Below are 15,180 nucleotides of genomic sequence, written 5' to 3'. Positions count from 1 at the left end.
GTTTGTGGGGGTAACATATACATAAGTTTGGGAGAAACCATTGGCAGGGCTTCTTTAAGCAGTTGAATTATAGTTGGAGAGACACCAGCTTCTTGTGTTTAATTAATATTTTAATCATTTTTACTTGGTGCTTGGCTCCAATTTCTCTCCCACATGCCCAGACAAAATCTGAGCTGGGTACTGTTATCTCTATCAAATGTGTAGCATGTGAGTCAAACAGTTCTTTAACCTCCTTTTGTACAAAAACAAAAGGATATAAAAGTGTTTGACAAATGAAATGAAATATGAAAAAAAAAGCATAACAATTTTGACTCTTGAGAGACAAAAATTAAGTCTGCAAGTAAGCAGGAAATCTGAATCAACACTGGTGTTCAGTAAGAAATGAAAAAGGCTTCTATGACAGTGGTTAAATGACTAAGGATTGTATTTTGAAAGTTTAATAATAATAAAAATAATTAATAATTGCTTACACTTATATAGCGCTTTTCTGGACACTCCACTCAAAGCGCTTTACATGTAATGGGGACTCCCCTCCACCACCACCAGTGTGCAGCCCCGCCTGAATGATGCAACGGCAACCATACTGCACCAGAACGCTCACCACACATCAGTTTTAGTTTAAGCCTTTAAAAGCACAATATGTTTTCAAAATATTTTCCTTAGTAATGTCGTTTTTAACATAAAAAATATTACTAATAACTTTATCCTGGGATTGATTTGTGCGACATCCTGCAGCTCCCACACTATTCTAAAAGTTCAAATGCTAGGTTTAACCAAGGACATATCTGACTTGCAGACAACAGTTCCACTTTCTTTTAAATTGCCTGAGCTCAGGCTGAGCTCTGTGATGAAGGTTTGGCCCTTGATTAGGTCACTAGCCCAATGCGACTGTGATTCTCCAAGTAGAGACGAACAATTAGCAGAAGACCATGGAGGGGATGAGGAATTAGCCCCAGCCAGGGTCCTCTCAGCTCTCAGTGACAGCTCCTGGTGCTGTCAGTGAAGGACACTTCTCCGATCGGTGAACCCCTGATACGGGGCTGCGGTGTCAGTGACATGTTAAGAGACAAGTGGCCCCAACTTTGGCCAAGTCAGAGGACTCTGCCTACACTCCCTCCATTCTCCCTTTGCGTGAGGTCGCAGGGATTTATGCAGATTATCTGTTTTAGTGCCTTTTTACTAGGTTACTTTCTATTTTGCCTCATTTTAGAGACAAAAATGGGTGCTCTTAGACCTGCGGCACTACCACTGCAAAGAGAACTAAAAGCGGGGCAAATGTGCAACGCAAGTGATGCCCCCCGCAGTCAGGAGCACAAATCCAACGCACTTCCCCTGGCCATTTCCTCTACTGCAGCCTTCAGGGATCTCTGCGCCTCCACGCTCCATTAAAATCACAGACAGTTGAAGCAAAAACAACAACAGGGAATCAGACACAGAATACAAAAACTGTCATAAACAGGATTACAGGAAACCGCAGGCGATACGCCCTACCTCTTTAAAAGCGTACACGCCATGATGGATGTTACATAAATGGCCTGAGTTTAAATGTGATTAATAAAATAACTCAGGCAGTGCCTGCTTATTTCCAATGTCAAAACAAAGACAAAACACCCCTCTCAATCGCTATGTAACATGATAGTAAAAGGTGAAGCTACTTGAGGCCAGTTAAACCCAAAAAGAAAGCCACCCACCTCAGTGTCAGAGAAAGGTGCAGACAGATGTCTTTGTCTTGAAGCCGTTTTTCCCAATGATTACTCTTCCTTTCACCATTCACTCTGACCTATATATCCTGCCATTTCTGCGTGCTTATTAAGCTTTTTCGAAACAAGATGATGCAAATTTAAAAAGGACAGAGGACTCAATTTTCTTCTCTTACATCAAAAAGAAAAAGGAAATGGCCAACATAAATACAGTCAATACACTGTATATGCCAATAAGTATTGGGTCATAAAAGAAGATAATCACATAACCAAAATAACTGCTTCTCAGGTAGAGTAAGAATTAGGTGAAGTCCATCCACCTAATTTGAACCTGCTTGTGCTGATGAGTTCACGAAGTAAATGATAAAAATATCATTTAATAATAATAATAGTCTTCAATCCCAATCCTGTCATTTAGAGAACAGAATTTACTTATTGAAGGTCAATGTGTCTCCCGGTCAAAAGCTCCAAACATGTTGTTCCCTGAGGAGGTTATTATGCTTTCCCATTTCTAATTCATCGCAACTACAATGTTTTTAACCATTTTGTTATCATTTTAAGGAATAATTAAAAAATAAATTAAACTGAAAATATATGGAAAAAAGACCTTAGATCACCAGTGCAAATTACTGGGAAGTACATTTATTCATTATGAAGCAAAGACAATGGGCTAAAGGCAGCACGACTCCTCTACACAGCTTTTAGGACACCTAAAGAAACATTCAAAGAAGCAAAAGAGGTTATATGAGCTCCTTTTGTTGGCAATCCTTCTTTTGTGCTCACATTCTTGCTTAGTTATACGTAACCTTCCTTTTAAATAAGATGTAGTTAATTAGGTCACATATCTGAAGCATGTGTTTGAGTACATTTATTACATTTATTCAGGGATTCCAGCCTAGAATAAATGTAGGGTAAAAACAAAGAATGGTACAGATCATTAGCACAGTCTGGGGTGCATCCTCATCATTTACTGACAGCTCATGGAGCTTTGCAATGACTATCTGCCTACTTTCATGTACGTATTTGTCCTGTGATCCATCAATTTACTAGTCTTGTTAGCAAAGCATAGGGTAGAGAGTGGATTGTATTTGTGTTAGCCGCATTAGACGTTTACTGAAGACAAAAGATGAATTAGAAAATCATGCTTAAGGCTGGACCAACTTATTAAATATTTATAAAGTTTAAGCACTATTAGACAGTATGTATTAGGGAGATTTAAGATGCTCGTTATTTTCTAGCAGTAAATTCACAAATAGGAAACGTTTCTTTTTTTTCATGCTAATTTGGTATCTTGTGGTGAAAGATTTTTTTATTATAGAAGAAGAGATATGAAGAAGTAGATTGATGTTACAAAGAAAAGAGTTGTCATTTCTTATTTCTTTGTGGATTTCCCAAGCCTGTCATTGGATGGTAAACTGCTTTTATCTCATCATTGCACATACTGTATACTAGTGGGGCAAGGTTGTTTGTAAAGGATTTAACTAGATTTTGTTTGGTCATTTTATTTATTTTGTTTGGGTTGTTTACTAAGTCTTCTACTTCATGGAAAACAGCTGTTAGCCCATGTCATTCTACTTTTACTGAGCACTTCACAGGACATGCTTTCACCTATGGGCTAGACTACGTGCCAAATGGAGTAAAGGATTTAAAGATTAATTTTAAGATCTCAGACATACTGTACAAATTCTTGCTCTTTTGCTTTAGCTTTCCTGCTTAAAGGAAGCAGGTGTCATTCCAGCTTTACATTACATCTTCACCATTTTTTTAACATATTTTTTAACCATCTGACAGCCATTTTAGGTGTTTGTGGTATCACATAGACAAAAATAAAGAATGAAATCTGCCAGAAGATTTGTTCTCTGGTTTAGACAGACATATTTAAAAAAGCACCGTAAGGACATGTCAGATTTTCATGTTTTTATTTTTTAGTTTGATTTTTGTTAATTAAAAAAAGATGAAAAAAATATGGTTCTCATTTGTCTACATTTCAACAATTACTGTAAACTTTACAGCGAATGAACAGTATTGTTTTTGAAGGATGCAGCAATAATCTGTTGGCTTCTATAAGAAAAAAAAATTAAGACTATAACCTACTACACCACATGGTTGGATCAAAGGTAATAATTGGTAATTACAATATTTGGACAGCTAACACAAATCAGCACCTGTAGTTCTTGAATATATAACTCCATTATCTTTATCTCCCTATTATCCTTCAAGAACCATGTGTCAAATTACTGATGAAAATGTGACAAATCTTCCTTAGGCAACAAGATACTGCTATCCTGCCTACAGAGAAAACAATAGGGATAGGTATTCCAACCATCATCTGCCAGCCTTAGTGATCCAGAGACCAGCGCTCTCCCTAATGATTTATTTTCAAGTACAATTTGGGAATGAGTACAACTTTAGATGGAAAGACTGTATTAAATATAACTAGAAATCCTTTCTAGTTTTCCATTATCTTTCATTGCTTGCTGAGTTAGGCTCCAGCTCCCCTGTACTGTACAAAGCAGTTAGAAAATGGATGGACAGTTAGCACAAAAATACCGTCTTTTCTACCCACCAGTACAATCAAAAATAATGTAAAAAGCCTTTTCTTAAAATTCTTTATTTTTAGCACTTGAAGCTTCAAGTAAGCGACTCAAAAGAGATAGATCAAGATTAAACGAAAATTAAAATTTTACAAATGGTTATTTTGCACTCCCTTTTGCCATTTCATCGTAAAGCATGACACAATGTTATTATATACAGTACTATTATATTACTATACTATTATTATATAAGTGACTGACAGAGCTCCTGTACTTTTCAACATAACTAAGATATATAAAGCATACCAGGTCTAATAATTGTCCTTTGTCTGGGATCTGAAGAAGTCAAATGAGCCCTGGTATGACTTCAGGGCACGGTAAGAGGTGACAGGAAAGTTTCTAGAGGTTCTTACCCACAATACCATAAGCTGATACCGCTTTTGATAAACCTGATGAGCCTTTCTGTCCAATTTTAGTCCTGTTCCCCAAATCCAAGCGCCCCAAAAGCTCCCTGACTTCTTGTTGACTGTAAACGTGCTGTAGAGTAAACATAAAAAGGCAAAAACAGGCAAGAGTGTTATGAAATATCTCATTATTACAGACAGTACAATAGTTTGAAGCCCCATGTTCACAAAACCTTGGTGTCCAAATAATTACCTGTCCAGCTCACATATACATTACCGTACATTTACTGGCAGGATGCTGCATTAACAGGAACTCAAGAAAAATCCACTCAAAGCTTACCCCCTGTAAAAGGTCTGCTACAACTGTAATGATATGTCATTTTTAAATGTTTAAAATCTCTATTGCTTCATCCGACACCTTCTAACAAATTAATGTGGTACATGTGCAGTATCCTGATATCAGAATGAGACAGGATTCCAATAAGGATGTGTAAACACTCCTATTCAAGGGAAAAATACTAAAAGACTCTGAAGGAGAATATACACATTGTGAGGACACTCACAATTAGATACTTATGACAATGACTAAGGTTTTTCATTTGACAAAAAAAGACTTCAATAAAATTATCACAAAGCAGCTGGTGTGCTTCTTGGTCAACTTATACTGTAACAGCAATGTGAACAGCCTGTTTGAAAAGATTTAAAAAGCAACACATTACACCATTGTACTATGGAGACTAGTACACATGCTTGACATAAGAAGGTACTTCAAGATTTGATTTGAAATCAATGAGGAATTGCTTTCTCATAGTTAACAATCAAGAAACATTGCACTGGACACAGGCATTCTTTTCAAAGACTAGGAACTGCTGAGGTCTAGAACGCAGCCTCACAGGTAAGAGAGTGGGTTACATAATCTCAGCGAGAATGAGAAAAATCAAAAACAATGTCATCTTTCAGGTCCAGAAATTTGCATAATTGGAATTCAAGACTCAACAGCGCTGGCAAAGTGTACTGCAAACAATTTATATTCAGGCCATGAAGAAATATTGCACAATATTTTGTGAACCAAATAACATTAGGCCTCTTATCACTTAGCATGTAGCAGCCACTGTGTACCTACCTTATCATCAATAATAACCAAGTCCTTCGGCTCTGTGCGATCAATTTTCAAAACACGGTGTTTGGTTTGTGCATGATTACTTCCAACAAGAAAATACCTCTGAAAAAAAAGGGATAGCTCCATGTTTTAGGTCATTTCATCCCTGCTTAATCTGCATGATAAAAACATGTTCTCCTATTTATAAACCGAAGAAAGCACAATATGGATAACAACAAAACAAAGTATCAAAACAATAAGAAAGAGCAGTCAACAGGAAATGTGCAGAATTAAACAAATTAGTAGAAAACATTATTAAATATTATTACATTACTAAAATAATAATTACATTATTAAAACATAATTAAATAAGGTATCCTTAGAGAATTATTCCTGTTAAGATAAAAAGACAGTCCCTTCAGAAAGTATTCACCCCCATTGATTATTTCTTGTTCCATTGTTGCAAAGTCAAATTAAAGAATATTTAAAAAGGATTTTTTCTACTCCCGCAGAAGTAATTTTCTATAATGTTAAAATGAAATAAAGTATTTAGATGTCTTTAAAATTATATTAAAAATAAAAATCTGAAAATTACTTAATTGATAAGTATTCACCCCCTTTGTTTTAACAACCTAAATCGGGTGAGGTATTCAATTATCTTGAGAGATCACACTAAATATGTTAACAAGGTACACCTGTGTTCCTTTCGAAACCACCTGTGTTCAATTGCTTGATTGCACAATAAATATCACTGACTTTGTGAGGTCTCACAACTAAAACAGCAGATCAGATAAGTCCTGCTGTTATGAAGACTAAGGAGCTGCCCATGGAACTTCGAGATGAAGTTGTCAGGAGGAAAAAAGCTGCAGAAGGTTATAAAAAGATTGGCAAACCTTTGAACCTTCCTTGGAGCACCGTGAAGTCCATTGTAACAAAATGGAAAAAACATGGCACAACCCAGACACTACTAAGATCAGGCCATCCTACCAAATTGAGCAACCGGATAAGAAGGGCAATTGTCAGAAAAGTGACCAAGAGGCCAGCTACAACACTGACAGAATTGCAGAGCTCTTTGGCTGAAATGGGAGAAAAAGACATCAACAATCTCTTCAGCAGTTCACATATTCGGCCTCTTTGGCAAAGTCACTAGAAGGAAGCCACTTCTGAGAAAGGCCAACATTAAGTCACGCCTGGAGTTTGCTAGAAGCCATGTGACAAAACCTAAAACCTTTCGAAAGAACACTTTGCGGTATGATGAGACTGAAGTTGAGCTATTTTGCCTGAAAGCAAAGCGCTATGTTTGGCGCAAAACAAATACAGCCCAACACTCAGGTAACACCATCCCTACCGTCAAGCATGGTGGTGGTAGCATCATGCTCTGGGGTTGCTTTTCAGCAGGAGGAACTGGAAAGCTTGTTGCCATCAAGGGCAACATGGGTGGAGCCAAATACAGGCAAGTCCTTGAGGAGAACCTGTTCAGTCAGCCCGAGATCTGCATTTAGGGCGAAGATTCATTTTCCAGCAGGACAACGACCCAAAGCACATGGCAAAAACTCACGGCTGTAATTGCTACTAAAGGACTACGTACAAAGTACTGACTCAGGGGGGCAGGGTGAATACTTTTGTAAATGAGAAATGTAAGTCTTTCATTCTGGAGAAACTAAAGTTCTTGAATAAAAAATATTTTTTGATTCATAAATGTGTTGAATTTATTGTGTTATCCAAGGAAGAAAAAAATATTTCAATGTGTTAAACTTTGGAAGTGTACAGGAACAAAATGCAAAAAAAAGTCAAGGGGGTTAATACTTTCTGAAGGCACTGTAGGTTGCAGGCTATTTAAAACATGTTTTAAATAACCTTGTAAACTCTTTGACTACCATTACCACTAGTACTACTAATTATAATAATTCATTGCTTTTTATCCCAAAGTGTTCTACAGATAGGCAGGACTCATTTAATCTACCACTGAAGTGCAACCCCCACCTGGAGACATGCAGCAGCTATCATGCATAACTAAAGTACAGAATGAGAACAATTTAACACCTGTTACTCTTTTTAACATAACTTGCATTTTCAGTATTATATATACACTATCAGAACAAATTAGTTCTTTTTTCGACCAATGCTTTTGATATTGTAGTTTAATCAGCATTTGGTTTTGATACAAATGATTTTCATTATTTTTTTCTTTACACTGCTTATTCTCTTCAAAAAAGCCCAACTGACAAGGCAAAGGTACAGTACGTTCAAAGTGGTACCTATGATTTCTCCTAAATTTGCTTCTGAACAAGAGATAAGTATGCACTATTCCATTCATGGGTTCTGTAAGAAAATTTGAAACATTGCTCATTCTAAAAAATACTAAACTAGACCAAAGGCATTTTGACTGTTCTTTAATCCCTTTAACCCCAGCCTCAATACTAACATGAGACTTTTTGGTAGATTATACTGTAGCTCTTAGTTAAAGCAATTCTGTAATGTAATCTGAAAATAAATGATGAGCATTTCAGACAAGCATCTCCATCATAGAAGTGATCATGTGGCTGATTGAACAGGTAATCGTAAAGCAAATCTTGTTATAATGTATAGATTGATAAAGGTGTACTTAACCTGTTTCGCACAATACTTTTCCAAGCCTACTCTGTGCTTTGGTCCAGTACTTTTATTTGCTGCCACCTAGTGCTTTTTCATTGAACTACAGAATTAAGATTCATGCGCCCGATGATATGCACAGGCAAATCAAGGATACTCGGTGGAAAAAAGTATACATTTGAATTTAAAAAAAGTATATTAATAATGTTGATGTTACAACAGTAGGTAAGAAAGAAACATGCAAATGGCATAGTTTGTGTTTGCTTTCAAACTTTACAAGGGTAGTTATCAGACTTAAAATATGAAATGCAACTGCACGGCTTGAATGTGAAGGCATACCTATAATTGGAATACTTATGCATGGGCCATGAGGTCATTGACCTTCAAAATGTTAAATCCTGGTGGAAATAAAGACTTAAAAAGAACAAACGTGTCCCATTTATCGAGAGAGCAATGCCGGCACGTGGGAGGCTTCAATAGTCACCTCAGGTGGAACTGCCAGCAGATGTCCCAAGTCGTCTTTAGTGAAGAATCAGGGCTTATGCAGAACAACCTGACGGACATCAGCCAATGTGGCATAGACATGCACGAACAATATGCTAACGGTTGTCTACAACTGACCAATCAGTGAAGAGGTACAAGTATCATGGTCTGAGCTGGAATGTCTAGTCACTGGAGAACTACTCGTAGTGACTGATGTCAGTCTGACTTCACTGCATGACACTGATCAGCTGTGTGGACCTTGCTTGCTATGGGCTCACCTTCATATGACAGCGTTACAGCAAGACCAAAATTATTCTGGTTCTGCAGCGATGTTTTGCTTTTTCCATAAGACAAGAAGACACATTTACAAAGACAGTTATACCCTAGAGGCTCTTCCCTCTGGACCTGGGCCGTTTTGAACACTTGTGGGGTGGCATGAGGCATCCAAGACTCATAGACCACTGTATAGACACATTCTTAACCAGGCTCCGAGAGAGGAAAGGACAGGAACACAGAAGATAACATCGCATATACACTGCTTGAACTGCTTCCAGCACTGCCCCCACAGGCCACTAACCTGGGCCTTTCAAAAGGGCAACCCCTAATTATGACAAATGTTCACCAGCATAACACATTTAGCTATGACACGTCTAATTGTCAAATATTTTCTGATGTCTTTTCAAAAGATTTTCTAAACTTCTACTCCAGTGAAAAAGTCTAGCTATTTCATCCTGAGACACATGATTTAAACGCTTAAAAAAATTATATACAACATATGCATAAAAACAACATCTACTTAAGAGTCTGACATCAAATATCTTTGGCTGTCTTTTCAGGACACGTTGGTCACAAACAGCTTCAAGGCCTGCCTTACCAAACACATATATACAATACCACATAGAATCAATATTTTGCAATGTATTGCTCAAAGAAACTGGATAAGGTCTAGTTTTTTAAACAATATTCAATTGAATATCACATGGATGCAAATGGGAAGTACTGTACCTATAGAATGAAAATGCTCATTTGCGCCCACTAGTGAAAGAAATAGTCCCATCGTGAATGTGCCTAAACACAACAAATTAAATTATACCTGGGATGACCATCTACAGTAAGTAACCAAGTTCAAATCACTCTTATTTCTGTGTTTTGATGGGTTTTGCCATTTGCTAAACATTCTCTTATATCTTAAAAGTATATAAGCCCTATCTGCCAAACACATGGGACAAAGGCACAGAAGGAAAAATTATGTACCTTTAAATTCCAAGCAACAGGTGTATGAACCCACTTTTGCAAATAACATACAAAGGTATCAGGAGGTAGTTAATAGAAAATGTGGCTCTCTTCATAGAACTGTAAATTACTCTTAAAAATGTCCTCACTTTTAACATTTATGGAGCATTAATCCTTATTAAATTACAATTCATATTTTATTTCTTTCAAAATCTACTGTCTTGGGGCTTATTGTGATAACCTTCACTTAAACAAGATAAACATTTCTTCCAATAAACAGGTTAACCGTTACTTACAGCTCTTGTTTCATACAGAACGAGCTTCTGCACACAGCTGATGACTGGAGCTGACAGAGGCATGATGATGGAGGCGTTGTGAAAATACCTCTAAACTCCTGAGAACTGTACTTTTCAAAGGCTGTAACCACCAGAAAAGAGGAGACATGTACTATTGTCAAACCAGCGTAATGAAAAACAGCTTACACATTAATTCTGCAAGATATGTTTATATAATGATCCAAATGTCTGGTGGACTAAATCAAGACGTTTTCCAAGTTGTTGTTTTTTTCCCAAGTTGTAAATTTCCTCAAGTAAGTAACTCAAAAACTATAAACATTCACATAATTCCCAAAGTTACAGATTTTACTTATAGACACTGATTTTTTCTGCATTGGGTTTAACTAGAAAAATTAGCCATTTTCATGTATTTGTAGATAGAGGCTTTTTTATGCATAATATTCGTAACCCCATATGGACTACTGTAAATTTAAGTCGGTGTTGTACGCTATCAAATGTACATCTTTTTACAGGTTTGAATCCAAATACGAAAAGAAAACATTTATATTGTCAATACGAATAACTAATGAATAAACCATTATTTGGTTTCCTGAAAGCTATTCTCACCCATTTTGGAATGTAAAGTAAAGGGATATATGCTAAGCCAAAGCGTGACAGGCCCGTAATTATTAACAAATAATTTCAAGGTTTAAAACGTAACCAAACGATTCCTTCTGCATTATCATCCAAAACTATCGGAACAGTACAAGAAGCAAGGAGAGATTCCGGTTGCACTGCTGTATTACCTACGCTATCATTCTGTAACCATTAACATACACACTGTTGACAAACACGGGTCACTAACTTTAATGCAAAATAAAAAAGCTCAGATTTCAGACGTATATGAAGAAATACCGAAAATGACTAGCTTAAACGGAATAAAATGAAATACCTCGTAATTAATGCGATCATGTGATTGTCATGGTGCCTCTCACCTGAGACGGCGTGTCGCTCATCCAAACAGAACGCGTTTGAAGAAAGCGATTTCGAAACAGTATCTGCCCAGGGGGTGACCTAGCGTTAGGTACCTAAAGTGCCCAGAATCACCGGGAAAAAGTGTTATAATTGAATTCATTGTTCAATGCTGTTGCATAATATCAAATAAGTATGATAAATACGATATTCTGACTTTGGATTAGAACTGTGTTGAAATTTATTGGATCTGTTAATGGCATATCAACCAACAATAAAGCACTACGAAAAGCCCTACATTTTTCTTCAAATAATCGTTGTGTTTTCAATATTGTAGTGAATTTTGTTTGCGGACTGATTCTTTCTATAAGCCTACACACAATCCACTGTGATTTTCTTGAGTTCTCATTTTAAGAAAAATAATTTCTTGTGTCTTGTGTCTGTTGTCTTCTTCGTATAAGAACGGTTTATTTAGCTACAATGTTCAAAGGCAATACAGATTTCCAGATGCACTTTTGTAAAACGCTCATGTTATTCTATAAAATTTGAATATTTACTCGTTATTATTAAGAACATTGTGAAACTACAATTGAGCAGTTAGACTACAATTCCCAGACCTAATAATACAAAAAGCAGTGCATTTCTGGAACCCATTTCCGGTATCGCCATGGTTACGGATGTACACAAATCTGTATCAAAGAAGGGAAATGAAGTTGAGTGGGCATAGTTAAGAGAAGTAAGTAAATTTGTGAATGCAAAATTCTAGTTTCATTTCAGTTTCCTTTTTTGGCTAAAGTTTACATTTGTTCGACGTGGATATTCTAAATAGTTAACAACTGTTTTCTTATATAATCGCCAGGAAAATGAAACACAGCTAATTTCATTTTATGGATAGAGATAGCTGATGTATATAAAATGTTATCATAACTTAGATACAATGAAGAGTAATTGTAAGCTATTTCTCAAGTGCAGGAAAACGCATATGCTGTTGGCTACAGTAACACAATCTTACTCTTTCGTATCTAATCATAATCTCCAGTTATTCTGAATTCTGTATACTCACAATATTCAGTACTGTACGGCTTCTAATTGTTGCAGGTACTGTATTTAATGGGTACCTGCAATGATCCTTTCGTATCAGATATCTTTCAGAGCTCCTCTCCGTTACAGTGTTACAGTTCTCAATAAGACATCAACTGTACCTTCTATCGGATCGCCAAACTCTTTAAACTTAGTAGCTTTTTATAGGCCATAACCTTTATTTGCTGTATTTTCGCTTTTAATTGAAATAGCAAAGGAAGCTTAAACTTTGCACATATAGTAAGGACTGTACTTCTTATTATAGTTTCTCAGCACTAGACTGGACAAGACTCTTGTTTCTCTTTTCTTATTGTTGTTACATCAGAACAAAATAATTGTTTCAGATGAGAAGTGGCATCAAGTTCATCCAGCCTATTTGGTTGCTAGTAGCTAATTGATACAAGGGTCGTGTACAGGCATTTCGTGAAAAAAACTCATTATAGCTTGTTCCAGACATAATTCTTTCTTTGTTCTCCCAGCTTTTATCTTCTAATATGCTTCAGTTTCCACAATCAGCTTTGCAGATTACCTTGCCACCTCTTCCCTGAAGTGAAATTTGAATTGCACTTACTGCTGTTGTAAAGAAAGAAGACAGAATATTCAACTTTGTGAAATGTCACTCTCAGAGCCCATATTGTGACCAGGGTGCAGCACAAATACAATACTAGTTGAACCATGTAAGAGTTCATTCAGTGCCTGGAATACTACTTACTGTACAATGAAAACCTTACTGCATGTAAAGACAGTAGTGATTAGCACGTAGTGTTAATATGCTTAGCAGCTTTCAAGTTGCTGAATTGTCACTTTAAAACTGTATGTCTTTTAATTTATACAAAGTGAAAATATTTTTTTTTATTTCTTTCTAGAAAATGGAACCAACAGAGCCTACAGAAGTCTCAGAATCAAATCCCCTTGTTGACTGTCTTAATGAAGATGAGTCTGAGAGAGAGTTTCTGCAAGCAAAACCCACTTGTTTTATAATTATTGGAAAACCAGTAAGTTTTCAGTATCTGATGTGCAGCTTTCTCTCATTAGATGTAATTTTACCAATAGGAGAAAATCACTGACTGACTTACCTATCCTGAATTTTTTAATCACTTCGAATATGTTATACTGTAGGTCAATCTACTGTATTTTCCCTTAAGGCTAAACTTGCCAATAACCAACTGTGCAGATATAACATTTCTTCAGTGTATCAGTCTGACAGTAAATCCCAAAACGTGTGTTCTGATTATGCATTATTACAAAGAGAAATGTGATGCAATAAAAATAAGAAAACCCCTCCTGAAGACAATGAAATAGACCATGTCAATTATTTTGAATTCACAAAAATTGAATTTGTTTTAAAGCTCCTTTTGGTTTGATAATAACATTTAGTTACACATGTTTAATAAATTCTCTGTTTTTCAGGGTGTAGGAAAATCTACACTTGCTAGAAGATTATCGCAGACCTGGAAGTCCATTCTCATTGATGGTAATTAACTCCTGAATATTTATGACAAAGGCATTTATCATGCATTTGTTTATATAGTATGTATTTTAACATCCATTTTAGTAGCTATATCACCTTCAACTCACCACTGGCAGCCCACTGAAGCTTAGCAGGTGTGAGCCTGGCCAGTACCTGAATGGGAGACCTGGGAAAAACTAAGGTTGCTGCTGGAAGAGGTGTTAGTAGGGCCAGCAGGGGGCGCTCACCCTGTGGTCTATGTGGGCCCTAATGCACAAGTATAGTTCGGGGTCCTAAAAAATCCCAGGGTGTTTCTCAAAAAGAATAGGGGTGCTACCCTGGTGTCCTGGCCAAATTCCCATTGGTCTTTACCAATCATGGCCTCCTAGTAAACCCCATCTATGAATCGGCTTCATCATTCGGTTCTGCTCTCCACTGATGTGTGGTGAGTGTACTGGCACACTGTGGCTGTCATCGCATCATCCAGGTGGTGCTGTACATTGGTGGTGGTGGAGGGGAGTTTCCATTACCTCTAAAGTGCTTTGAGTGGAGTGTCCAGAAAATCACTATATAACTGTAAGAAAGTATTATTATTATTATTATTATTATTATTATTATTATTATTATTATTATTATTATTATTAACATTAATATGTTGCTTTCAGACACAGAACTGATCAATCATCACATTACAACACAGACAGACCATGGCCTCAAGGTAAATGTTTAAAGTTATACATTTCCAATGCCATAATCTAACCATATACCGTAGAGTTTTTTTGCATAAAAAAATAGATTACATACAATGCCCATCTGTCCTTCATAAACCATTCTGCAAAGAATAGAAAGTAAGTGTAAAGCTAGAAAAAACATTTTGACATTACAGAAGCAGCCTCCCATAACATAATTCTGCTACCACCATCTTTTAGAGCGGGGGTTCTTAACCTGGGCAAGGGAGTCCAGTATGTGCAGGAGTAACATCGAATTCATTGTGATGCTTTGCAATTGCAATTGTAATAATACTTACCCAATATGCTTCAAACGTGCCGTCAAGATGATCAAACACCAGACTACTCCTCATCACCCATCGACATAGTGTTAAAATTTCTACTCATTTTGCTTCTGTTCTTTCATGTTCGCAGATCTTTCTATTGCCAGTGTTGGTACACTTGTTAACAGTTGCTATATAATGTACTCAACACTTACAATTTGCCATAAAATAAATATAGAAAATGTTTCTTTTAGAAAATGTTGCCTTCTAAATGTAATTTGTAATGTTTGATTTGACATATTATATATTTTCAATCCATTACACTATCTAAAAGCACAATCATAACTGATAACGACTATTTTTTTGG

At 36.4% G+C, this 15,180-nt stretch overlaps 2 protein-coding genes across 8 annotated transcripts in view; one reads left to right on the top strand and one right to left on the bottom strand.

Annotated features, from left to right (window-relative positions):
• The window catches only part of fig4a (FIG4 phosphoinositide 5-phosphatase a), an 87,935-nt gene extending 76,557 nt beyond the window's left edge, over positions 1-11,378 (bottom strand). For 2 of the 5 annotated variants that reach the window (XM_088625801.1, XM_088625805.1), the window contains exons 1-4: positions 11,273-11,378; positions 10,342-10,462; positions 5,762-5,860; positions 4,648-4,771 (exon numbers count right to left, since the gene is read on the bottom strand). In XM_088625801.1, the coding sequence (XP_088481927.1) occupies positions 4,648-4,771; positions 5,762-5,860; positions 10,342-10,404 (286 nt within the window). In that variant the 5' untranslated portion in view covers positions 10,405-10,462; positions 11,273-11,378. The other 3 variants (XM_088625802.1, XM_088625804.1, XM_088625803.1) reach the window with 3 other exon arrangements.
• A 545-nt stretch (positions 11,379-11,923) lies between these two features.
• ak9 (adenylate kinase 9) overlaps positions 11,924-15,180 on the top strand; it is a 32,647-nt gene continuing 29,390 nt past the window's right edge. For all 3 annotated transcript variants that reach the window (XM_088625799.1, XM_088625800.1, XM_088625798.1), the window contains exons 1-4: positions 11,924-12,028; positions 13,239-13,367; positions 13,783-13,846; positions 14,488-14,540. In XM_088625799.1, coding sequence (XP_088481925.1) covers positions 13,242-13,367; positions 13,783-13,846; positions 14,488-14,540 — 243 coding nt within the window. In that variant the 5' untranslated portion in view covers positions 11,924-12,028; positions 13,239-13,241. The remainder of the gene's footprint in view (positions 12,029-13,238; positions 13,368-13,782; positions 13,847-14,487; positions 14,541-15,180) is intronic.

Source organism: Lepisosteus platostomus, chromosome 3 (genome assembly GCF_059453375.1).
Source record: "Lepisosteus platostomus isolate fLepPlt1 chromosome 3, fLepPlt1.hap1, whole genome shotgun sequence".
Classification (NCBI taxonomy): Eukaryota; Metazoa; Chordata; class Actinopteri; order Semionotiformes; family Lepisosteidae; genus Lepisosteus; species Lepisosteus platostomus.
Note: the sequence above shows the minus strand (reverse complement) of the source record. Positions and strands in the feature narration are given on the sequence as shown.